At 40.4% G+C, this 26,020-nt stretch overlaps 1 protein-coding gene across 2 annotated transcripts in view; it reads right to left on the reverse strand.

The window, feature by feature from the left end:
* cep68 (centrosomal protein 68) overlaps positions 1 to 25,085 on the reverse strand; it is a 29,281-nt gene extending 4,196 nt beyond the window's left edge. Inside the window, exons 1-6 of one of the 2 annotated variants that reach the window (XM_072391611.1) lie at positions 24,992 to 25,015; positions 21,750 to 21,814; positions 21,408 to 21,655; positions 19,105 to 20,154; positions 5,875 to 6,079; positions 5,512 to 5,708 (exon numbers count right to left, since the gene is read on the reverse strand). In XM_072391611.1, coding sequence (XP_072247712.1) covers positions 5,512 to 5,708; positions 5,875 to 6,079; positions 19,105 to 20,154; positions 21,408 to 21,629 — 1,674 coding nt within the window. In that variant the 5' untranslated portion in view covers positions 21,630 to 21,655; positions 21,750 to 21,814; positions 24,992 to 25,015. Of the gene's footprint in view, positions 1 to 5,511; positions 5,709 to 5,874; positions 6,080 to 19,104; positions 20,155 to 21,407; positions 21,656 to 21,749; positions 21,815 to 24,991 lie in introns of both variants that reach the window. The other variant, XM_072391612.1, reaches the window with a different exon arrangement.
* Positions 25,086 to 26,020: the final 935 nt, after the last annotated feature.

The raw sequence follows: 26,020 nt of genomic DNA on the forward strand, positions 1-26,020 counted from the left end.
TACTCAGATGCCCCGCTTTCAAACATCCAAAACACAATCCATTTTCACTGAGAAACTCAGTTTTAGCTTCGTGAGGTTCTACATTTATTTTCTGACAGTCAGCTAAGAGATGCATACCAGCACAAAAGGAGCATGGAGTTTCATGAGTGCTGGAGTTCAAGTTAACTTTAATAGGCGATTTCTCTTCTTTGCTGCCAGACACCATTGCCACTGTGGTAGCAAAGCTGCTTCCTTTACTTTTAAATCTGTTTAGTTGTGTGTCTGTGGTAGATTTGGCCTTTAAAGTCCTATTGTGCATGAGAGGATCATGAATATCACCAAAAAGGGGATATTGTAGTATCACAGCTTGCCTCTCGATAAATGCCACAATCTTGCTCGTGTGTTTCGCTGTTCCAAAATGCCACAACAGCCTCTTAAGAAAAGTGCATAACTTTGCAGTGCTTTTCCATCCTCTGGCTTTATACTGTTCCAGTTCAGAGCTTCAGCTATATAAGCATTTGCAATCTTTACTTATGCCAGCTCCTGGCAGGGTCCTGATGTATACTGCTCCAGGTAATATAACATGTCTTGGTAGTTATTAGTTTTCTCCTCAATGTTATGCTGAAATCCCCTGATAAAAATTTGATAATTAAGAGGGTTTCCATCAAAAACTGGAATTTCATGTTCAGAAAGTGATAGTTGTTTATGCTGTAAAACCAATAAATCAGCAACATAATGTTGTCTGCATTACAGTCAAGAAATTGTCATCGTTGTTTGTCATGTTAATCCCAGCACCTGTTGCTGTTTGTGGAGAACTCTGAACAGTAGGACCATGCTGTGGTAGAGAAATGTGTGTTATTCTTTTTTATTTTGTGGTGGAGAGCTTGTTATCGGTTTGGATTGTTGGTTTAAGTATCTTTGAAGTGGTGTTTTTGGAATTGCCCCAAGCTTAGCAAATTGAACTGAGATGTTTCTGAATTCGCTTTTGGCTCTGTGTTTTCATGGTAAGTTTCCAAATATTCATTCATGCCATCCCCATGTTGTGCTTGTGGTGATGTGTTGGTAGCTGTTGTTCATTTTGTAATTGTAAGATATTTTCCTAACAGAGCACTTCGCTCCCAAACTGCAGGTTTACTTGTTGTTCCCAGAGTTTCTAAAAGTAGAATGGGAGGTAGAGCCTTCAGTTATCAGGCCCCTCTCTTGTGGAATAAGCTGCCAGTAAATGTCCAGGAAGCAGACACCCTTTCCACTTTTAAGATTAGGCTTAAAACTTTCCTTTTCGATAAAGCTTATAGTTAGGGATGGCTCAGGTAATCCTGAAACATCCCATAGTTAAGCTGCTATAGGCTTAGACTGCTGGGGGACCTCATCTGTCACACCTTTCCTCACTTTGCTCTCTTTTTCCCCCTGTTTAATTTCAAAATTGATTTTATGTACATGTGACATTATTGTGGTTATTAACCTATGTTTCCCTGTTCCAACAGGTATCCTTTGAATGGCGTTATGGTGTTTTTCCCCCCTCTTTTCCCTCTTTTCTGTCTTCTCAAACCCCAGCTGGTCGAGGCGGATGGCCACCCTTCCTGAGTCTGGTTCTGCCAGAGGTTTCTTCCTGTTAAAGGGAGTCGTTCCTTTCCACAGTCCCTCAGGCTCAGGACGGGAGATTGGACTGAAGACACATTTCGGTGCAATCTGTTGGTTTCCTTAGCTAGGATATTAATTTTTTGAATTAGCTCTATATGAATTAATTGGATTATGATTACAATGAATTGAATTCCAATTGGCTTGAATTGGACTATATTACTTAAGTGCCTTGAGATGACAATTGTTCTAATCTGGCGCTATATAAATAAAATTGAATTGAATTGAATTGAATTTTGAGATTCAAACTTTTCCAGCACTTTTAATTTAGCCTCAGATTCAGCCAGATTCATTTCCAACTGTTCCATTTTGGTTTTTATTTGAGCCTTCTCCATGTCCAGGGCATGCTTCCTTTCCAGAGCTGCTGCCTGGGCCAACAGAGCAGCTCTTTCTGAGGCAACATTAAGACAGGCTCAGACAACAGAAGAAATGGTTGATGCTGCTTATGAATGTTTTGAGACTCATGACCTCTTTGAAATGTTGGAAATGCTGTCCTGAGGTCCAATGAGTGACTGAGGATCTATTTGAGAAGTTTTCCACTTTTCCACATCCTTAAGGAAATCCGCAAATGTGGACATTTTTGGTTCATACCAATCAATTCTCTTTTTCCTTTTCTTCCTCAGACAAAAATGTTTGGACTGATTCATGAATCTCATTCATGAATCTTAAAATGATCTCTGAAACGAGGCAACAGACACCTTTTCAACATTCCCCTCGGTTTCCATCAAGGCTTTTACTTCATTCATTTTGCGCGTGCATGCTCCAAGTCTCCCTTTGTGTGACGCGCGGATCGATTTAAATCTCTCCTCTTGGCCAGCATCAGTCGGCAGTTCATCAGCATTCATTTTCCTTCCATCTTTATTCATACATTTAGTTCAACTTCAGCCCGTGTTTGTAGAATTAATTCATTTCATTCATCATCACGTCACAAGCATCCGATCCCCAAAGAATGATAAACTTTTCCACAAAACGTTTCCATTTTACAAACTTTAAGCTTCAAGATATCACTGGATTTCGTTTTGTTTGTCAGGTGAAGCTGATAAGCGTATTTGTTATTGTTTATTTATTTATTTCCATTAACGTAACAATGTATCATTCTTTCATAATTTCCAGTGCGACATTTACTCACGAGTCCGCTGAGGCCGTGGCTGTGCCTAGGGCCATAAAAGTCCAGCCCTAAATTCCAATGTGTTGAATCATCCACCTATCCACATATTGAGATTGATTTTTGACAATTGTGACAGCATTTTATTTGGCAACTGGCTTCTCGACGCCGTCTTTTGTTCGCTGTTGTCGTGACGCGCTCCGAATAAAGCAATCACTGCCTTTCTTGAGTTACATCTTTTTTATTTGCCTCTGGTTTGCAGTGTTCACAACTGAAGTCACCCTTATCAATAGGAAAAAAAAACAAAGAGAGCGGTCAAAAAATGTTATGGCTCTGTCCGGTCTCATCAGAGACACCTGTGCCACTCTCTTCATTTGTGTCCTCCCTTCCTGGAAGGCGGCATCACAACTATGAATATACCAAACATCCATCCATCCATCCATCCATCATCTACCGCTTATCCGGGGGTCGGATCGCGGGGGCAGCAGCTTTAACAGAGAAACCTAGACATCCCTGTCCCCGGCCACTTCCTCCAGCTCTTCTGGGGGGACCCTGAGGCGTTCCCAGGCCAGCCGAGAGACATAGTCTCTCCAACGTGTCCTGGGTCTTCCCTGGGGTCTCCTCTTCTTCACAACGACGGTGCAGCGTCTGCAGTGTTGTGGGCTCTGCACCGACCCGTCGTTAATATCACACTCCATTCGTCCCTCACTCGTGAACAAGACCCCGAGATACTTGAACTCCTCCACTTGGGGAAGAATCTCATTCCCGACCCAGAGAGAGTTGCTCCAGTGAGAGCTGAAGGTCATGGCCCAACGACGCTAACAGAACCACATCATCCGCAAAAAGCAGAGACCAGATTCTGAGGTTGTCAAATCGGACACCCTCAACGCCCTGGCTGCGCCTAGAAATTCTGTCCATAAAAGTTTGAACAGAATCGATGACAAAGGGCAGCCCTGACGGAGTCCAACCCTCACTGGAAATGTATCCGACTTACTGCCGGCAAACTCTGACACCGGTCATACAGAGACCGAACGGCCCCTACACCCCCCACAGGACTACCCGAGGGACACGGTCGAACACATTCTCCAAGTCCACAAAACACATGTAGACTGGTTGGGCGAACTCCCATGCACCCTCCAGGATCCTGCCGAGGGTATAGAGCTGGTCCACTGTTCCACGGCCAGGACGAAAACCACCTGAATCCGAGATTCGACTATCCGACGGATCCTCCTCTCCAGTACCCCCGTCCAGTACCCCCGTCAGTATCCCTTACCAGGGAGGCTGAGGAGTGTGATACCCCTGTAGTTGGAACACACTCTCCGGTCCTCGAAGTATTCCCCCGACAACTCACAACATCCCTAGTTGAGCCCAGCAAAGCTCCGTCTCCACCATACACAGTGTTGAGTGTGAGCCTCTTCCCCCCCCGAGATGCTGGATGGTGGACCAGAATCTCTTTGAAGCTGTCCGGAAGTCGTTCTCCAATAATCAAACAGTCAAAATAAATTAAACTTCATCTAAACAGTAATGCTTCAATTCAATAATATTAATGATAATAATAATCAAAACAAATATGCAAAAATGGCTCTCATACCATCCACCTTTTTAATAAGGGGTGACTGACACCTTACATACAGATAGGCACAGCGGCAACACTGAGTTTTTCAGATCAGTCAGAAGGAAAGTAAGAAATATCCAATAAAAATTAGCACTGATTCACTCATCTATTGTCTGGCACCATAGTTATCAGAGGTATTTGCCCCAGAAACCAACTTATCTAAGCTGTGTTTCTTGAAATCTTTACAAACAAATGAGTTTTTCCATTTAGCAGCAAAAGAAAAGAAAAAGCAGCCTATTGTTAGCATAAAGCATACTTTGTCAAAATGTATCATTATTTGCTTATTGATACTGCAGGGCCAATACATTACAATTTTTAGTCATCTGAAAACACCCTCCATCTTTAACTGTCGATGTTCTCTGCCTGTGCAGTGATAAATTGGATTGCATTATGGTTACTATGGTAACTATGTGTATGAGTCAACTTGATCCATTTATACTGTTGTTAGATTTTGAAGATGCCCTAGTGCATCTCAGGATTAACAACGTTTAAACAGGTTTAATTATCCAATTAATTTAGTTTTATTTATCTAAATTGATTTTCCAATTTTTCAAGTTCCCTGCAGCCTTAATCAACTTTGGGCAACATCATTTTTCAATAAAATAATTTTCAATATTAACTGGTCTTTCTAATAATAATAATTTTCTGTTCTGATGAACCCAGATATTTACAGTTCTTGAGGCATTCTTGGTTTTCAACAAAGTATACACTGCATTTCATCATCAGTGACCTTTAAATAGACTTAGTACCCTATTCTTAAACCAAAGTTTAGATTGGTAATAAAATTAAATGTTTTCCCTAACTTGTGAGTTATTCTGCTAAACTCTTAAATATTGAGCATCATGGTGACGATGTCCACCTTTTGTATATAATCTATGTGAAAAGCATTTTTTTTGACAGATCATTACACAGAAATTCAGATTTTTATCCTTGTAATCAGAATACGGACAATAGTCTATATTGTCCATAATCATCCAGACTGTTCTGTAAGTGAACTGAATCTCAGAAAAAGGTCATCAGTCAGCAGATAAATTGAAAAAAAGATTTACAAATTTTTGTGCACCACTGGAAGTCAATATGAAAGCAATGCATCCCATTCTATCTTAGATTTTTTTAGAATATCGCACTGACTTGCAGTGTGACTGCTGAATCAAATGTCAGATTGTGGATCTACCTGAATGTGTTGCATCAGAGTGTAACTGTTGTCCTGATCCTCCTGGTTGTTCTTCTGGCTGTCAGACAGGGTAGAGCCAGACAGTCGCTCCATCAAAGCCTCCACCTCTCTAAGACTCTGACTCAGTCCCCCTCTACTAGGTTCCAAGCCAGCTCCAAAATTGCTCCTCAGCGTCTCAGAAACCTTGTGATTGCCTGCTGTTGTACAATTGACACCAAAATATATTTTCTGGTAAGAGAAACATTCACGGTGAGGTTTTTCATTGTAAACTGAGCCCTTTCAAGAGTGTACAGGGTGCAAAATTTGAACATCTATTTAAAGTTCAAAGCCTTTTAGAGCAAATACAGTAAATAAATGTCTGACCAGCACTTCTGTGGCCTCTCTTATTTCCTTCATAGATGTCTTGTTTGTCTTCCTGCAGCTCTTTAATTTCAACCGTCTCATTGTCGTCTTCAGCTCCCCGTTTCCCCAGCAAGTTGAAGGAAGACAGACTGGAAGTTGTACCACTGTCAAGCGACCCGGTGATGGCTCTCCCAGGCTGGCTTAGCTTGGCTGTAACCTCCCTCACCTAAACAAAGGGACCACATGCAATTTCGCTATCTTTCTGCTGGAATACTGAAAGAAAACATTGACCGTTTCCATCTGTCCTACCACAGTGTAATGTTTTCTTTAAGTATTGTACATTAAAAGCTGATGAGGCATCCTGTGGTAATTTAGACATTTAGACAGAATGATCTCTTAAACCAGTCAAATTAATAAGCTAGTTTATGGTCATCTTAACCACTACGCATAAGATTTTGTTTTCAGTGATGTCTGTCAGTACTGTCTGGTTCAAAGTAAAGAGCAAAACTGGGTTGCTGCTGTGATTGATAAACAAAGCTCAATTTATTACCTTCAATCATGGAAACCCAAAAAAGAGCCTAGAAAATACTACACAGATTGTTCCTATTCAACACATATTCAATGACATTTATATAACATGTAAGTAAATCAAAGCTGTATATTGTACAACAATTTTAATTAATTACCCTAATTCTCTGAACCATTGTGAATAGACGCATTTCTGCATGATTGCTTACAAAATGTGGTGTGATATTTAATTAGGTTGCAGTTCAATTCAAATGCACAAAAAATAAACTAATAAGTAACAAAAATGTGCAGTTTCCATATCTTATCTTAAAATGCAATCACTCACACTCACAGTGCAGGGTGGGAAAATGTGGACACCCTGTACTAACGACCTCTCCAAAATCTCCAATTAGGAAGACAAAACTGGAAGTGAGGGCTGAATTGGTGTCCCTCCTTACAGTGCAATTCAAAACTTTGGACACGCCTACCCATGTGAATGTATGCAAACTTTTGACTGGTACTGTATATAAAATGGCAAACAAAGTCTGAAAATTGACAAAGTATGCTGCTCTCAAGATAAGTTTGAAGGTGTGAACCATGTATCAAGCACAATAACTTAAAAAAATCTTATAAGAAGCATTACAGAAATCAACAATAGTGGAAAATACTACAAAAGTATTTGTAGAGGTATTCATTCATTCACAAAAAGAAAATTAAGGGCTGCTGCTAGTTTTCCAAGGGGTGGTTGTCCTGCTAAGTTCACAACTGCAAAACAAGTATTCCTGAGAGAAGTAAGCAAGAATCAAAGGGGAACAGAAAACCACCTACGTATATCTGCAATCTGTTCAAAACATTGTGTTACATTAAGTTTGAATAAGACCTCTAAAGTTGCTTGAAAAGTTTGTGAACCATTTAGAATTTCCTATTTTTCTTTATAAATATGAACCAAACGATTAACAGGCTTTAGATTTTAAGCCGTACAACAGATAAGGAAAACAAACACAAAAAATACAAAAAATGCATTTGGGCAAAGATGGAATCTAACACACATTCCGCTCTCTTTTAGGTGGTACGTTTTCGCCACAACCACAAGAAACAATTGCTGCAAAACACCCAATAAAATGCAATAAAAATTACCACTGATATGTGCAAATGTACAATGATTTTGCTCTGTACAAACATCACTAACAAATTACGACACGTCATGTGCATTGGCATTTCTTAAAGTGCAATTTAGTAAAGTGCAATACATGCTCACAACCTGTGCAAGATTTACAAGAGCAAAAACTGCTGTCAGGACTCATAACAAAGTGTAACGGGTGGGGTATGGACCCAGTTGCAGTACAAAGGACTCAGAAGACAGTGGTAAAAGGTTCAAGGCTTTACTGAGACTCTGGCAGACAGACAAACGGTTTAGAAACCGGCAAACAGGAATCAGGAAAGGAGAGGCAAAGTTCTTGGTCAGGGACGGAAGGCTGGGTCGAATTACTGGGAGGCAGACGAAGCAGGGAATCAGGGACAGGCGAGGTCGGTACCGGTAAAGCTGGCAGGAGAACGCTGGAAAGACTTGCATGGCAAAGAACAATCTGGCAAAGGATAGAGTGTGGAGCTGGTGACTATATGCTGGGCTGATTGCATGTGATGAGAGGCAGCTGTGTGCACAGGGGAGTGGAGTTAACTGATGAGGTGTGTGTGGCTGACAGGCTGAGTGGGGCAGAAGCAGGATCAATGGAAAATTACTGATGGCTGGATGACTAAACTGTGACACAAAGTCCTCTTTGTTACAGTCAGTGTGCAGGTTTCCTAAGAAATAATCTGCTCCCACATGCAACCAGAATGAAATAGATGGTGGTCAATGTCACAGTTTATATTTTGTGAAATCTTGTTTCAGGTCTTTTCATGTTTTTGGTCATGTTTTTCCCCCTGTCACTTAGTCTCACTCATGTCACCTGTTTCATTGTCCTCAGCTGCATGCACTTACTAATCACCCTCCTCAGTATTTAGTTTCCTGGTTTACTCATGTTCATTGTGGAATCCTCACTCTCACTACCCTTCATGCCACAGTCGCCAAAGTTGAGGCTTGTTCCATAGTCTTGTTTACCCACAGTTAAATCAAAGTCTCAGTTCTCTAGCTTAGCATAGCTACCAGTTCTCTCCCTCCATCTCCTGCTTTCACTTGCTCTGTGTGTTAAATTACACCCCAGGCCGGCTGGTTGACGGTCAGGAAGAGGAGGCATAGTTCGAAAGTCAAGCCCGTGGTTCACCATCGGTCAATCCACGTTTCAAGTAGGTTTTCCCTGCTCAGCAACACACCGCTGAGGACAAATCCCTGGTAATTGGCAGCTCTATAGTCAGAAACGTGGCATTAGCGACACCAGCGACCATAGTCAAATGCATTCCAGGGGCCAGAGCGGGCGACATAGAATCCTATTTAAAACTGCTGGCTAAGGATAAGCGTAAATACGGTAAAATAGTTATTCACGTCGGCGGTAATGACACCCGGTTACGCCAATCGGAGGTCACTAAAATTAATGTTGCATCGGTGTGTAATTTTGCCAAAACAATGTCGGACACCATAGTTTTCTCTGGACCCCTGCTAAATCTGACCAGTGATGACATGTTTAGCCGCATGTCCTCATTCAATCGCTGGTTGTCTAGATGGTATCCAGCAAACAACGTGGGCTACATAGATAATTAGAAATCTTTCTGGGGAAAACCTGGTCTGATGACGAGAGACGGCATCCATCCCACTTTGGAAGGAGCGGCTCTCATTTCTAGAAATATTGACGAATTTATTAGTCATCCAAAAACATGACATCCCAGGGTTGAGACCAGGATGCAGAGTTGTAGTCTTACACACTTCTCTGCGGCTTCCCATGTGCAACTAGCAAAAACTTTAACTGAACAAAAACATTAAACTATTAAATGTGGTTTGCTAAATATTAGACTATTTTCTAAACTCAGTTTGTGAATTACTTGATTTGTGATCATCATTTTGATATATTTTGACTTACAGAAACCTGGCTGCATGTTATTAGTAATCAATCAATTCCCTCTCACAATTTAAATGTTCAAATTCCTAAAACAACAGGTAGAGGAGGAGGAGTGGCAGCTATCTTCAGATCAGGGTTACTAATCAGTCCTAGACCCAAGATTAGTTTTAGCTCTTTTGAATCTCTGATTCTCAGTTTTTCCCACCCAAAGTGGAAATCACAAAAACCTCTTGTGTTTGTTGTTGTGTATCGTCCACCTGGCCCTTATTCTGAGTTTCTCTCTGAATTCTCAGAGTTTTTATCCCAGTTAGTGCTGAGTACAGATAAAGTCATTGTAGTGGGTGACTTTAATATTCATGTAGATGTTGAAAATGACAGCCTAAATATTAACTTTAATTCTATATTAGACTCTATTGGATTTTCTCAAAGTGTTCACAGACCTACTCACTGCCTTAATCATACCCTTGACCTTGTGCTGACTTATGGCATTGAGAGTGAACAGTTAACAGTGTTCCCTCATAACCCTGTCTTGTCTGACCATTTTTTGATAATCTTTGAGTTTACATTACTTGACTATGCAGCTTCTTTGAAGAAAATTACATATAGAAGGTGTTTATATGAGAATACAGTAACCAGATTTAAAGAATTAATTCCATTATCCTTTTCCTCACTGCTATGTGCAAATATTACAGAGAACGGCTACCTAAATTTTACTCTCTTGTTGACAGCACTATAGCTTCAATGTGTACAACACTGGACAATGTTGCCCCTCTGAAAAGGAAGGTAATCAGTCAGAAGAGGTTGGCTCCTTGGTATAATTCACAGCTGCTTTAAAGCAGACTGCAAGAAAGCTGGAGAGACAGTGGCGTTCCTCTAATTTAGAAGAGTCTCAATTAGTCTGGAAAGATAGTTTAATAACGTATAAGAAAGCACTTTGTAAAGCTAGAACTGCTTATTATTCATTATTGATAGAAGAGAATAAGAATAATCCCAGGTTTCTTTTCAGCACTGTTGCCAGGCTGACAAAGAGTCCGAGCTCTGTTGAGCCATGTATTCCTTTAACTCTCAGCAGTGATGATTTTTCCTTGAGCGTCTTTACCAATTAAATTGTTTCTGTCAGAAGAAGATTCATGGAATCCTTTCTCATATTATCACTGATGTATCATCAAGTACAGCAGCTTTACAAGTATCTTTAGAACCTAATTTGTATTAAGATAGTTCCTGTCCAGTTGATCGTTCTGAGCTAAAAATGAGTAGTTTCTTCTAAACCATCAACCATCAACTTGTATTTTAGACCAAATCCCAACCTGGGACTGTTTAAGGAGATTTTCCCCTTAATCAAGGCAAGGAAAGTTTAGTTGTAGAGCACAATTCGTACACAAGACAATTCAAAGTGCTTTACAGCTACATAAAATCAGAAGAAGGCAAATGAAATCATTCCATAAATATAAAAAAAAAATTAATTAATCAATTAATTAAATTAAAAGTGAAGGGTGCAGATAAAATACTTTCAGTTGTCATATGCCCAGCTAAATAGAACTGTTTTCAGCCTGGATTTAAACATTGTCAGAGTTGAGGCCTGTATCACATCTCCTGGAAGATTGCTCCAGATTTTAGGAGCATAAAACTGAAATGCAGCCTCACCTTGTTTAGTCCTGACTCTGGGCACCAGCAGGAGACCCCTCCCTGACGTTCTCAGAGTCCCAGTTGGTTCATATGGCTCTAACACGAAGAGATGTACTTTGGCGCTAGACCATGAAGAGATGTACTTTGGTACTAGACTATGAAGACTTGTACACGAGCAGAACTGTTTTAAAGTCTATTCTCTGAGTGACAGGAAGCCAGTGCAGAGACCTAAGTACTGGACTAATATGGTCGTATTTCTTGGTTGTAGTCAGGACTCGAGCAGCAGCATTCTGGATGTACTGCAGCTGTCTTGCAGCCCGTTTAGAGCCCAGTGAGCAGGCTGTTACAGTAGTCTAACCTGCTGAAGACAAACGCATGAATTAGTCTTTCTAAGTCAAGTTTAGACACCATTCCTTTAATTCTGGCAATGTTTTTTAGATGGTAAAAAGCTCCTGATGTTATTGATTTAATCTGGCTGTTAAAGTTCAGGTCTGAGTCCAATATTACCCCTAGATTTCCAACTTGATTATTAGGTTTTAGAGAGAGAGTCTCAAGGTGACTGATAACACTTTCTCTTTGTTTCTGTGGGCCACAGTTTAGCTGGAGAAAATTGCTTTGCATCCACACACTGAACTGTTCGATGCAGTAACACAATGTATCTACAGGCCCGTGTTCTCCTGCCATCAATAGATCTGAGTGTCATCTGCATAGTTGTGGTAGGACACATTATAGTTGCGTATTAGCTGGCCTAATGGGAACATGTACAGATTGAACAATGGGGGTTCCAGGATAGACCCCTGGGGAACCCCACAGGTCACAGCTATTTGGTCTGAGACACAGTTACCAATTTCAACAAAATACTTCCTGTCCTCGACTTGAACCAGTTTAAAGCACTACCAGAGATTCCAACCCAGTCTTCTAACCTCTGTAATAAGATTGCATGGTCAACTGTGTCAAAGGCAGCCCTCAGGTCCAGCAGAACTAAGACTGAGACTTTGCCTGCGTCTGTGTTAAGGCGGATATTGTTTGTTCACTATTGATTCACTAAATACACGCGTAGTCAAGCTTAGTTTTGCGTAGCTGGACAAAATACACTGACTTCGTCATGCCAAGTAACACAAAACCGCCTTTGGACTTCATAGCGCCAGGTCCACAGGAAGTCACGAATTTTGAAGTTGAACATGCAAATTGGTGCCATTTTGCCTTTTTCCACACCTTGATCGAACATTTGACCAAACTCCTCCTACAGATATAATGTTAATGGCTTCAAACTTGATGTGCTTACTCTTCAGCCATGGTGGATTAAAAGTTGTGATCAGATTTTCCATATTCTAAAAGGTGTGTCCGTGGCAGACCCTCAAACTTTGAGGACTCGCCTCTGCTTGCCACAAAACACAGTCACTCATAACTTTGGCATACATTGTCCGATTTTCCCCAAACTCCATAGGCTTGTCAGGGACTCTGCTCTGACTGCGTACATATATGCATAGTGACACTCACCTATAGCGCCACCTACTGGTGGCTGGAAAGTCCCTCTGTTTCCATACCTCGCATATGATCAAACTGCTACTACATATTTAATACTACCAGCTTCAAACTTGGTCAGGTTACTCTTAAACCATGGGGGATTAAAAGTTAGGAGAATTTTTTCCAAAGTCTGAAGGGTGTGGCCGTGGCGGAGCGGCTAAGATCGTTTTATGGCGTTTGTGTGTCACAAGTGATATCATCATCGCGGGGTCATGAAACTTGGCACACATGTCCACGCTGACGACCTCTTACGTATTTAAAGAATATCGTGTGTGGCCAGAGGAAAATGGCTCTGTAGCGCCCCCTACAAATTTTCAAAATACCCCCAAAATACCCCTACCCCATTGGGCTTAGTTTTGCGTAGGCTGGCGAAATTCAGTATACGCCTTCGTCATGCCCAGGTGCACAAAAAAATTTCCAAAGTCTGAAGGGCGGCAAAGGTTGTGTTATGGCGTTCATCTCAAAGTCATAAAATTTGACACATGCTGATTCAGCATTCTCACTATTGTTTTCCTGTTTTATTATTATTCCAATATCTTAGTTCTTCCGTACTTTTTTGTCCATTAACTAGTCCTGCATACTTTAACCGATTTCAACCATTTTGGTATCAAAACGTTCAGCTCTTCCAGGAGATTTATGCTATGACTTTTGGTGTTTATAACTATTATACTTTTTAAAATATTGAACTTTTATTCAAATTTTCCCGTCATTCAAATGAATGGGAAATGCTTTCAGCTCTTCCTCCTCTTTCCAACCTAATTACTTCAGCATACTTTCAGCTAGAGACACCATTCAAACTTTAAACGGGTCACAATACATTCAGCCATTACCAAATGATTCAGCTTTTTTAAATATTAAGCCAATTTTGAAATATGACAATTTCAAACACATGAACATTTTTGCTCCTTCTTGATTTTTATGAATGAGCAGCCAGCTGAGTGGAACACAACGAGCCCCAAACTGCCCTATTTTAGAGGCCTCATAACCCAGCCATACAGCATCACAGAGACATCATTCAAAGTTTATATGTGACAGGAAAGACTCAACTTTAACTGACCTAAAGGGTTTGTTGATAGATTATACAGCTTTGACAGAACCGCAGTTTATGTTTTCGGTAGCCAGAGAACCTCCTCTCATGCCTCTTACCCTCTAACACCCACTCTAAAATGATTTTAAAAAACTTCCTCAAACAAATGCCTCTCACATCCAAAATATCTGCCTGACCTAGACATATTTTACTACAAAACGTTGGTATTTTTGTCCTCTTTCACCCAAAGTTACTCTCATTGAGCTTGGCCTCACAGATTTCTCACAAATGGTAAATGGACTTGTACTTGTATAGCGCTTTTCTAGTCTAACTGACCACTCAAAGCGCTTCACTACATGATTGAAATCACCTCTGAGCGCAGAGAGGGAACATTCCAGCCCATTATAAACAGGCCGACTCATGAAATCAATGTGAAAACTCATTTTAAAACTGCCATAAAAAACTAGCCACACACAGGAGCAGAATAAAAATTACAACGCTCACGGTTCAAGAATTATTCCGATACGACTTCTACTTTTCAAACAGCGACCGTTTGTTCCAGACTTGTGCTTGATAACTGGCAGTGTCTGCACCTCAAGCATCCAGCTGTGCTGTCTCCTGATATGTGCACAGGTTTGTGATAACTGGCAAGAAATGGCCCAGGGTCATTGCTGCTAATAACTAAACTATTTTTTTCCATATCCCTAAAATTGTTGTGCAGTACAATTACTCAGGTGTACACCAGACAACAGACTGGATCGAAGGACCAACACCAATGCTATGTACTGGATTTTGGCAATATTCTACCAGTCTGTGGTGGCGAATGTCATCTACTGTGCAGTGGTCTAGCACAGGAACAGCAACAGTCACAGAGGTTCTAGCAGGCTGAATAATCTTATAAGGTTGGGAACATGGAAAAGGACAATATATCCTTGAATCAATGAGAGACCATTGAACAAAATGCTCTTCATCATGGACAATCCATCCCACCTCTTCCAATGCACACTGCAGGTACAGCGAAGCTCACTCCTCAGCAGATGTTAAGCTTGGTGTCACAAAGAACAGTTTAAGAAATCATTCATTCTCCATCATTTTACCATACAACAGTTCACCTCTGTGTAACTAGTGAACATACCATTCTCATCTGTACATACTGCTACTACTAATATCTACATTATTATTGCCATCTACTACACCTGAACATACCATTCTCTTTTGCACTACTGTCTGTACTTTCCGTTTTACTTTACCGTTTGTACATTGCCTTTCTGTCTGTCTATCTAGCCTTGACTGTGAGCTCTGGTTAGTTGTGCTGAAAATGGACCTGAATACCGAAGTGGGAGCATTGAAGTGTTCAGATTATCGGGTTTGCGGTGCTCACTTTGCTGCAGAAGACTTTTTCCCCGAAAGGCACAGAAAGAAGGCCAAAATGGACAGCTTCTGATCCTCAGGAAGAATGCCATCCCGATGGTTGCAGAAGGCACAACAGACACAGTGAGTGGAGGTAATGCATTTCTTTTGAAGCAGTATAATGATATTATTAGGCTATAACCTGTGCACATGGAGCAGTGTATAATATCTGAAAGTACAAAACGGTGAAATGGTGGGGAGGGTGTAGCATGGAGCGAGGAAGCCCCCTCAAATTTTGATCGTGAGCCGGGGCCATGCACCTTGAAGTAAAAGCTGTTTTGCTGTTTTTGTTATGATGCTGTGTAACATACTGCTTTTCTTTTTTAGGAAAATGCCAGCGGTGAGGTATATTTTCCAGAACCAGACTTTGAAACACTCCTGCAATCCACTCCAGTCAAAAGTCAACACGGAGCAGATAAGGAGCCATCTGGATCATCTGGGCCTCATTTATCCTCTGCATTGACCCGAGTGCTCACCAGTCCACCTCAGACGATGACAACAAGACACACAAAATTATCTCTATCTGGGAAATACATTGCTTTGGCTCCCACATGGTCACACTCAGTGGTAATCAGAGCAGCAAAAATGCCTTTTATTGATTTTAGCGTATCTATTTTGCCCCTCTTCCAGGTTCAATCCCCACCTGGGGCCTTTCTGTGTGGAGTTTGCATGTTGTCCCCGTGTATGCGTGGGTTCTCTCTGGGTACTCCGGCTTCCTCCCACCGTCCAAAAACATGCATGTTAGGTTAATTGGTGACTCTAAAATTGTCCTTAGGAGTGAGTGTGAGCATGTGTAGTTGTTTGTCTCTATTTGTGGCCCTGTGATGGACTGGCGACCTGTCCAGGGTGTACCCCGCCTCTCACCCAATGACCGCTGGAATAGGCTCCAGCCCCCCCGCAACCTGACTGATGGATTGACGGTATAGAAAATGGATGGATGGATATTTTTCCCCTCCATTATTACACTGACACATTGTTTATTTTGTGTGCACTAGGACCCAATCCCATCCACATAAACCTTCACTTATATTACTGCTGACCCGTCTGCCTCTGCATCATTGCCATTACTACAAGTGAGTTGAGAGTCTTGTCTGTTATTCTTTGTAAAATGACAAACATGTCTGCATAAAAAAGTTGTCCCTTTTCTTTTTTTCAATGTTCTCTCCCCTTTTCTGTTCACTCTGTACACCTCTGACTTTCAGTTCCATTCTGAGTCCAACGACCTGCAGATGTTTTCGGACGACTCTGCAATTGTTGGCTGTGTCAGTGAGGGGAAAGAGGATGAGTACAGGGGTGTTGTGGATTCCTTCGTCAGGTGGTGTTAGACTAACCATCTGCATCTTAATACCATCAAGACAAAGGAGTTGGTGGTGGATTTCCGCAGGAGGAAATCTGCCCCTACACCCATTTCCATCAATGGTGAGACTGTGGAAGTGGTCCAGGATTACAAATACCTTGGTGTACACCTGGACAACAAACTGAACCAGGCCAAGAACACGGAGGCTGTGTACAAGAAGGGTCAGAGACGGCTATATTTCCTGAGGAGGCTCCGGTCTTTCAATGTATGTAACATCATGCTGAGGATGTTCTACCAGTCGGTGGTAGCCAAACCCACAGAATCACCTTCAGCAACAGACTCATTCCTCCCCTTTGTAGAACTGAATGCCAGAGGAAGTCCTTTCTGCCTCTGGCCATCAGACTCTCAAATTCATTCAGAGAGGATTAATGGAAACACTGCATGGAAACACTGCGTCCTGAGGCCAAATACCAATGTCACTTTATCCAATGCCACTTCTCCTAATCACTTGCTTGTACATACTGTTTTCTTTATTGAGGCTGCTATTTGCTATTTGCACACCGCACATATTGTACAGCAGTTACTTATGTTATTTCATGTTAGCTTTATTTTATCTTATTTGTCTATTTTATTTTTATTTCATTTTAATTAGTACTTTCCCCCTTGTTCCATAACTGTTGCACAGCAATTTCCCTCGGGATAAATAAAGCCTCTTGAATCTTGAATCTAAATATTATTATGATAGAGTGACAATTTCTTATTTGATCATATGTGCAGTTATTGAAAAAAATCCACAACTATCTTGTGTCTTTAGAGTGAAAGGGAAGGTGAAATGGACCCACTAGTGCTTGATGTTAGCATGAGTTTCAGTGACTTGGATCTAGATCCCACAGACACCACCTTTTTACCACCAAGTTCCGAATCGACTTCCAGCCCAGGGGCTATGTCCGGGCCTGCAAGCAATTATGGAGACAGCAACAAGATGGGCAGGAAAAAAGTGTCTGGTGAACGAGTCACACCTCCTTCAAAGACTAAAATCTCCATCAAAGGCAGCCAAATAAAAATCCATTGGTCCTGTGGGAAACACTCTGGTGACTGGCAATCATGTCCTGACCGAACAGGCATGTCAGAAAATAACTTGCTAATCTGTACAGCAACATTTTTCACATTCATCCACATACACACCCATTGGAGACTTGGCAATTCTTCTCAGTATTTCCATTCCACAAAAAACGCAGTTCTTCAGCATTCAGAAGACCTACCTTCTACCTGCCATACAGTCTGCCTACCAAGAAAAACATGACCAAATCATATCTTGGCTTGTTGCAGACTCATGGTCTGGAAAGAGGCATGAACTCTGTGGTGATGCAAGGTGTGATAGTCCAGGTAAATATTAAATTGCTACCATCATTAGACAACAATTTCGTACATCATAAATCTAACCCCTGAGAAACTGAACTGATCTGTGTTTTTCTTCTAAGGTTACAGCGCAAAGTACTCGACGTACTCTTTCCAAAATGATGCCACCAAGAAAATAATCTATTTTGAATTGGTCCAGGTAATTTGTCTATGAAAACTAAAATGCACTCTGTTATTGAAGACTGCTTTCAACAGGAAAAAAAACACCTGTGAATGCACAACTTTTGAAAATCCATTTTGCTCTAGGTGTCGGAAACAACGAGCTCTGTAGCAATGGAAGCGTTGGAATTCCAGAGGGGCCTGAATGAGTTGCTGGATTGTGGGATAGATGTGGCCGTGATGACCACAGACCAATCACCTTCCATCCGGAAAATTTTGAGAGAGGGATATCCCCGTATCCGGCATGAGTTTGACCCCTGGCATGTTGTCAAAGGTAATTTACTGTTGAAAGTGCACAAATTTTATTATCTAATACACAGCCTTGAAGTGCATATTGATTTTTAGAAATGAGAAGTAATTTTCTATCGAATTTGTTGCATGTGTTCATATTGTAAAATTTACTGATTGAGTGATTATTTTATGTGTTTCAGTTGTCAAGAAGAAAATTGTTGCTGCATCAAACAGGAAGGACTGCAAAGACCTCCTGCCTTGGTTGAAAGCCATTACCAACCATCTGTATTGGTCGTGTCAATCCTCAAAGGGAGATCAGGAGGTAAGAATTAAATGATTTACAAATTCAAAAAGTATATTTGAAAGAAACATGCTTTTATTCTTTTGAAAAATCCAAGATTTCAGGAGTGAAATAGGATTTTGATTGTTTCCACTTTTGGAAACACAATGACCTAGCAGTAGCTAACTCTGTATGAAGTTAGCCGACCGTCTGAGAGCACGGAGTAAACAAGCGCGCGCGTCGATGACGTCATCCAAGTAGATGCCTATGTAGAAAGCCCCCTGAGACCACCTATTTCCCTGGAGGACAACAACATGGAAGCTATAAGCTAATATTGCAATACATGTTCATTCATTCTTCTTAAAGTATTGGTGAAATAAAGACAGATAATGCCTTATTTAGAGGCTGCATCGTCTTTGCCCCGTTCACTCCGTTATATGGATCTCGAAGAATATAAGTATCTTCCGAAGGATGCCGACTTTCACCAAACTGCTCTCAGTGAGTAGATGAACGTATTTCATGCCAGAAATAAGTTCTAGGTTTAAAAAAAACAGAGTTCCCCTTTAAATCAAGATCACGCCACATTTTCTTAATAATCAATCCAGAAATCTAGGTAATTTCTAAGGTTCACAAACTCTCTTGCAACTGCAAAGGTCAAATACTCATGGTTGCATACAGTGATAACTGTTAACCAAAAGAAACAGCTGCATAGCTTAGCAGTTGCGTTTCATACAATCATGACACCAATGTGTCCACAAGTGTCCGCAGAACTGACCTGTCTGAAAAGTTGTTGCATGACCTCAAGCTTCTCTGGAAGAGGCCGGAAATCCTCATCAACCTCACCACAAACACACGTGGTCTGTGGTAGAACACTGGTGGAGTTGATAAAAGAAGTGGAAGAGGACTCGGTATGGAGCTGATGACGGCAACCAGCACTCTGGTGTTGATTTGTTCCACTTCTGTCCCTGTTATGGTCTAAACTGTCCAAGGACAAATCTATAGGATCAGTAGGGGAAAGTGGGATACCGGAGAACAGACCATCTGAGGATCTTGTGAAACCTTGAAAGTCAGATGACCTGTAACATCCATTTATGGTACTTCTTTCTTGGTTTGTTTCTTGGGTCTGCACTGCTCTGCTTAAAGAAAAGTTGAACCCCAAGACACTGGCTGAGTTGCAAAGTTGGTCAAGTTCAATTCCTGAGTCCTGTAGGTTAGGGTCTGTCAAGGGAAGAGAGTCTCCCTGCATCTTGGGTTCCCTCAAACTGTCCACATGTCCTGGTCTTAGAGGATAGGTGTAGTCCAGCAGGGCCTGGTATTCTTTGTTAGGATTCCATCCTGCAGAGTGCCTGTTTGGAGATGGGCGCAAAGATTTTGGAATGGCACAGGTCCAGTAGTTTGCCTGATAGGAAGAGGCAGATCCCTCTTTTGAGTCTATCTCAGGAGAACTTAGCTTGGGCACTCCCCCATTACTATCTTCTCTCTCCCATAGCCTGAGCTGAGTATGGCCTGGTTTGGAGTAAACAGAGTGAGGGGTGTAGGTAGGATACAGGACTGTGGAGGCAAGTTGTGACCTCAAAAGAGGATTTAGTCTCTGGACCTGAAGAATGGAACTCGTAGGGCTCTGCTGAGTGGATTTGCTGCCATGGCAAGGTGATTGTAAAGTGGGTTTTTGGCTGCACAGCTGAGTCTGGAGCCCTGAGACACTAAAAGGTGAGGATGAGGAAGTTGAGATATCACTTTGAGAACTCTCTGGATTTAGCACATCTCTTGGTTTTGTCAGGAATTTCATGTTGTGTTCTCTTCTGCCAACAGCCAGCTGTTTTTCCTATAAGGCAAAACAGCACCACCCCCCCCATTTAAAATGACTTTCTATGACATTTTTGTTTTGTTTAAAAAAGTATCAACAATGATATTAGTACTTAATAACAAGTTAAACATAACATGCAAGTTCAACACAAGTTTAATACAACACAAGTAAAAAAATATTACCATATAACATTTGGAAAGCGGATGAAAGGAGGAATTCAGAAAACAAATAATACTGGATAAATAAAACACACAGAGGTCAAGAGTGTCTCTCAGATATATACAACACACACACATACAGTATATATATATGCATGTATGTATTCTGAGAGAACTGCCAATGGAATTGCCATTTTAAAATCATGTTACTGACTTGTTAGCAATTAATTTAATTTGACATGAGATATTTCATCAGGTGTCATATATATATATATATATATTATGGCATGCCGTTTGGGAAATTAATCTTTGTATATATGGAATGAAACTTTGAATATATTCAATGAAACTGAATATATGGAATAAATCATGAATATTTTGAATGAAACTTGAATATATTGAATGAAACTTGACTGACGTCAGACTTCACGGAAGTGCCTGCGGCCATCTTGTCTAAGGTGTGGATACTGCAGCGAAAACTGAATGACAATGAGTCAGTCAGCTCGGAATCTCGTAGGAGGAATATTAAAGAATGAGGACATCATTAACACACTGGCGAATGCATGTACGGGCCAAAATCCTCCTGATACCCCTGCCCAATAACGTTCTTCTGACGAAAAAGTTTGCTCCCTTTTTAATCATGGCAGACTTACTACAACAGGCCAGGCAGCTGTTTATCAGGCCAACCTCAGCATGCCTTCAACCTCTCAGGAGTGCCGCTTTTTCGATGCAGTATCCACACTTTAGACAAGGTGGCCACAGGCACTTCTGGGAAGTCTGACATTAGTCAAGTTTCATTCAATATATTCAAGGTTTCATTCAATATATTCAAAGTTCCATTCCATATATTCAAGTTTCATTCAATAATATTCAAGATTCATTCAATATATTCAAAGTTTAATTCCCTGAATGGCATGCCATAATATATATGTTGCAACACTTAACGTTTTGAGTTTTTCTTACCCAAGTCCAATTTTTGTTTTTTAAATTTTGCTGAAACTGATGAGGTACATACATCTAAAATTGCCATTACATTTATATGATCAAGCACATGAGTGGAATGGTTGAGAATTCAAAGCGTGCAAGAATTGCTTCCTTCTTCATCCTCCTCACCTTCTCTGTGAGCCTCTGTGGATGTGTTATCTTTAAAATAGTCACATGTCGTTCTGCAGTGAATAGTGGCTTTCTCATCACATATCGTCTGTCTGTTAGATACCTGGCAGTGCTTGCCATAGTCACATTATTGTGTGGCTCCTCTTTGCCTTTTCTCTCATTTTTGTCTCGTTCACTGTCTTCTGTAGATGGACTTGGGTGTTTTAACTCTGGAAAATTCATTCTCGATTGCTGTCTGCATCCATTACCTTTCATTTGACAAGAAAAGTAGGAGGGCTCTGTCAACTAGGGGATTATAAAATATTTTACATGATCTTAATTATCATTGGTTTAATCATGCACCTTATACAGTGGTAGCAGAGTTTCCCGTCCAGAGTCCAACAAACATTGCTTTGCTGAGTTGAGACCTGGAATGAAATAACAAAGTACATAAAAACATACAATAAAAGTAAGCATTTCCAAAATTCTGTTAAAAATATATAAATAAATAAAAAAAGAGAAAACTTCATATCATAATAATAGATTACGGTAATGCTGGTAACTCTGCATTCTGTTTGTAGAATTATCAATTAACTGAAGACATATTTGGCAGAAAGGTATTGTGATCCAGACCTGTCCTAGGGGTTACGTAAAATAGTCCGCTGTTATTCGAATCAAGTTAGCTTGACTAATGGATTGTATACATTTAATTACTTTGAAGCAATCATAGATAAATATATACATTATACCCAGAATTATGCTGACATTATTCTGTTTGACTTAATTATGCACTAACTGAAGGTTAATTTGAATCTGTAGATAACAAGGTCAATGCCTTGGCTGGACTGCCTAACATAATCGGAGCAATAGACTGCACACATTTCTGTTTTGTTTTTTTAAGCCATTTTCATATAAAACGATTTCTTCTTTATTTCAGTGAATTTACAAACTACAGGTGACAAGGAATTAACAGCACTCGTAATTGCTTTCTTCGCTTTAGCAGGTCTTGCAATTCCACTGCTGACATGGCTAAAAATGACAGAACTTCAGTCTCAGAGCCCGTAAAGTTGCACCTTGATGCCATTCTCATGACTCAACACTTCCTGGCACAGGAGAGAGGAAGCATAGCCTTATATGGTATTATTTTGGGCGTGGAGTATGCAAATTTACTGTCCTCCTGCATGTACACTTAAATATGTACGGGTGGCATTCATTTACACTCTTTTTCTGAAGTTAAGAGCATTTGTTGGATCTGACGTGGCGCGTTCGTACGAGACCTTACGAAAAAAAGGGAGAAATGGAATAAATTTATGAAAATGTTTTTGCATTAAGCCCATTGTCTCCAATTTATTTGAATGGTGATTGTGTCAGATGATGCTGCAGTTACAAATATTAGGATTTTAGTCGGAGTAGAAGGACAGAAAAAATGCTTTAAGCGACTCCAGGTCGACACATATTCTTAATGAGAAGATTTTCCAATGTGTGTGTGCGTGGAACTAATATTTTAATGAAGCAACAGACTGGCGGAGCAACAAAACGAAGCGAGGTACGGCAGTATTTCGCTCAACTGGACAACAAAGTGGGCTGAAGCTAGCTTGATGACTCACTTACTAAACCATCACAAGAATGTTGCACTTCAGGAGCAAAAAAAAAAAAACATGGAAAAAACCACGTAAAATGACTGCTTTTACTGTATCTGTAGCGATCAATAGGCCTACTTTACTCTGAACTTTTCCGCAGAATCACAACATAAAACAACTTGTCTTTTTTTTTTTTTTGACCAAAGATTAAATAAAGTGCAACTCCGTGAAAAAAAATCTGTGGAATTCAGTCTACTTTCAGTGTGGTGCATTAATGTATTCGAAGAAGATCTTTTCATCAAGTGTTAATTCTTTCTATTCAATGTTTGTTCTTTCTTTCTGATAGCGGCGACAACAACAGGAATATCGTCTCCTTCAACTTCCGGTTGATGATCGCTGGAAAAAATCTCAAGCATGCGCAGAACGCTGGATCCGATCCACTGTCGTCTACATGCACGTTCAGTGGGCAATTGGATCGAGTTATCTCAGGGTCTTAATTCGATCGTGAGTAACCTGATCCGATTTCTTGTCAGATTAAGCTCTCGACATGAGCTGAATAACTGAATCTTATTGTTATTTAGCCATTAATCTGATCCGATGGCCCACATGCAACCGCCCTGATTGAAAAGCAGGTAATGGAACACAACGTGTCACCGAATCATATCATCAACATGGACGAGGTCCCCTCACATCTGACATCCCCATGGGCCGAAGTGCTATTGTGTAGCTGAATAACTTGCCTTTCCAGATTGAATGTCTGTTCTTGGTCTTGGATTTTGTGAAATAACTTTCTAAATAAGTGCGACTTATATATGTTGTTTTTTTTCTCTCTCTTCATGACGCATTTTTTGACAGATGCAATTTGTAGTCTGGAAAATACGGTAATCAAAACAAATAGCACCAGATCTGGTCATCCAGTTTGATCATGCATTAAAGCCCCTCAGAATATTTTTATATTGTTTATAGAAACTGCTTACATTTTGGTACATGTGTGTCATTAAAGCATTACAAATACAGTATTTCTCACTCAATGGCAGCTGGGGCTGAACGATTAATTGCATTTGCAAAAAAATCGCGATGTGAAAAAATGAGCTATTCTAGCTATTAGGTTGTGAGGACAACACTGCTTCATTTCTGGGCTCAGGGTGGTGAAGATGAGGGCCAGAGGGTCAGATGTTTTTATAAAAAAAAGATACATTACAAATTTAAACTATGCAATATCAAAACAACACGAGTAACATATTTTTAAATATATAAATATATATAAGCTTTAGTCTTCTTTCAGAATTCGCATCCATATAAACTTGTTGTGTACATGCTTTCAAATAACAACCCTTCTATATGGTTGACGTGGCTGGACAGAAACTGAAGCGTCTTATTACAAACAATACTGCATGTCAAATACATATGACACGAGATACCAGGAAGAATTTGGAGGTAACCGTAGCAATAAGAAACACTAAAAGTCGACTGACCTACACAAAGCCACCATTGTCGTGTACAGATGTACCCATCTTATTGTCTTTAAAGTTTTTAAAATCACGTCCTCCTGACCATTACGACCAAGGAGCTCGTGTTGTACACGAAGCTGCTAATAAAGGAGTCAGAAACGAAAACATACTTCAGAAAATCAGGGACATCAATCTGTAGAATGCTGCATGATGTCGCTGCAGCGATCGTGCTGGTTTCGATGTGCAACACGTTAAATACTCATTTAGCTGATCACGAATGAAACAAATGCGCCCCACCACAGTTATGTGTAACCGTCTTGTAAATTGGAATTAAAGTCTCTCTCCAAACTTTCGTTAATAATCGTAATACTTCTAATTTACATAGTATTTGACACTTTCCACAACGCCCCACAGTGTTGGCGTATACGATCAGCGGAAGTCAAATAATCTTCTTTAACATTCAAACTATTGAATATGAATGACAGAAGTCTAACAAGCATTTTTTCCCCCAACAATTCCGAAGCAGCCATTGCAACACAGCGGTGTAATTTAAACAAAGGCGATGGATATTAACCTCGTTCGGTGGTGCAGATGAGCTCGGGCCGCCCAGCTGCCATGGCCTCGTTCCTCTGTCTGCATCAACTTCACCGCTTTCTCCCGATGTTGCCTCCATTATCCGGTGTAACTGAGCGCAAGTCTTTTCAAATTAGTGGTAATTATTGTCTTTATTGAAGGCGGGGGTTGTTTTCTCTACACTATATTACGATTAATACACGCCTTTCTAAAGATAATTATCGCTGTTATATCGGGCATTTGTGCAGTGTTTGTGAAATGAGTAGCATCCATTTTAAAACCAATAAATCATCCAAAGGTCTACACTATCTGTTGTAAACTTTAGCACCTAGTCTTGTGAAGGTTTTAAAATAACAATGGTATTTATATCGTTGGCAGAATGTGAAAACACCATAAATGCAACTTTAATTTTTAAGAGGGGAAGGGCTGATGTGACTCTTTACTCCCCCCCAGAGGTAAGAATAAAGAGTACATGCCTATTGTACTATTACTGATGTAAAAAATACTGATTTCTTTGAGCAAGTACAATTACTATTACCGCCATTACAGTGACTGATACAAATATCAATGCAACAACAGAACTTAAATGGAAATGGCTACACAGACCTCCTGCAAAGTGTAACAACTATAGTATCAGATTGTCAAGGTTTCAAGGTTGTTTGTGTGAAACAACTCGACTCAACTTTATTTATAGAGCACCTATTAAACACAAGTGTAACCCAAAGTGCTTTACAGAGTAAAAGAAAATTTAAGACAAAACAGCCAAGACAAAAAAGGTGAGAATAAAAAAAGACCAGGACCACTCACAAAAGCAAATAAAATGGCAATAAAAGCAAGAAGTCAAAACTAAAACGTGATCATGATGTCAGCATGTGATGTGCAAAGATGTGATCTCTCTTGGCAGTACTGGTCAGTACTCTGCTCGCAGCATTTTGGATAAACTTGTAGATATTTAGGGGATTACTTGGACATAGCGTTGCTGTAGTCTAGCCAACATGTAACAAATGCATGGACTCATCTTTGTGATGCT

Source organism: Leuresthes tenuis, unplaced genomic scaffold (genome assembly GCF_036924035.1).
Source record: "Leuresthes tenuis unplaced genomic scaffold, fLeuTen1.0.hap1 SCAF_8, whole genome shotgun sequence".
In the NCBI taxonomy this organism is placed as follows: domain Eukaryota; kingdom Metazoa; phylum Chordata; class Actinopteri; order Atheriniformes; family Atherinopsidae; genus Leuresthes; species Leuresthes tenuis.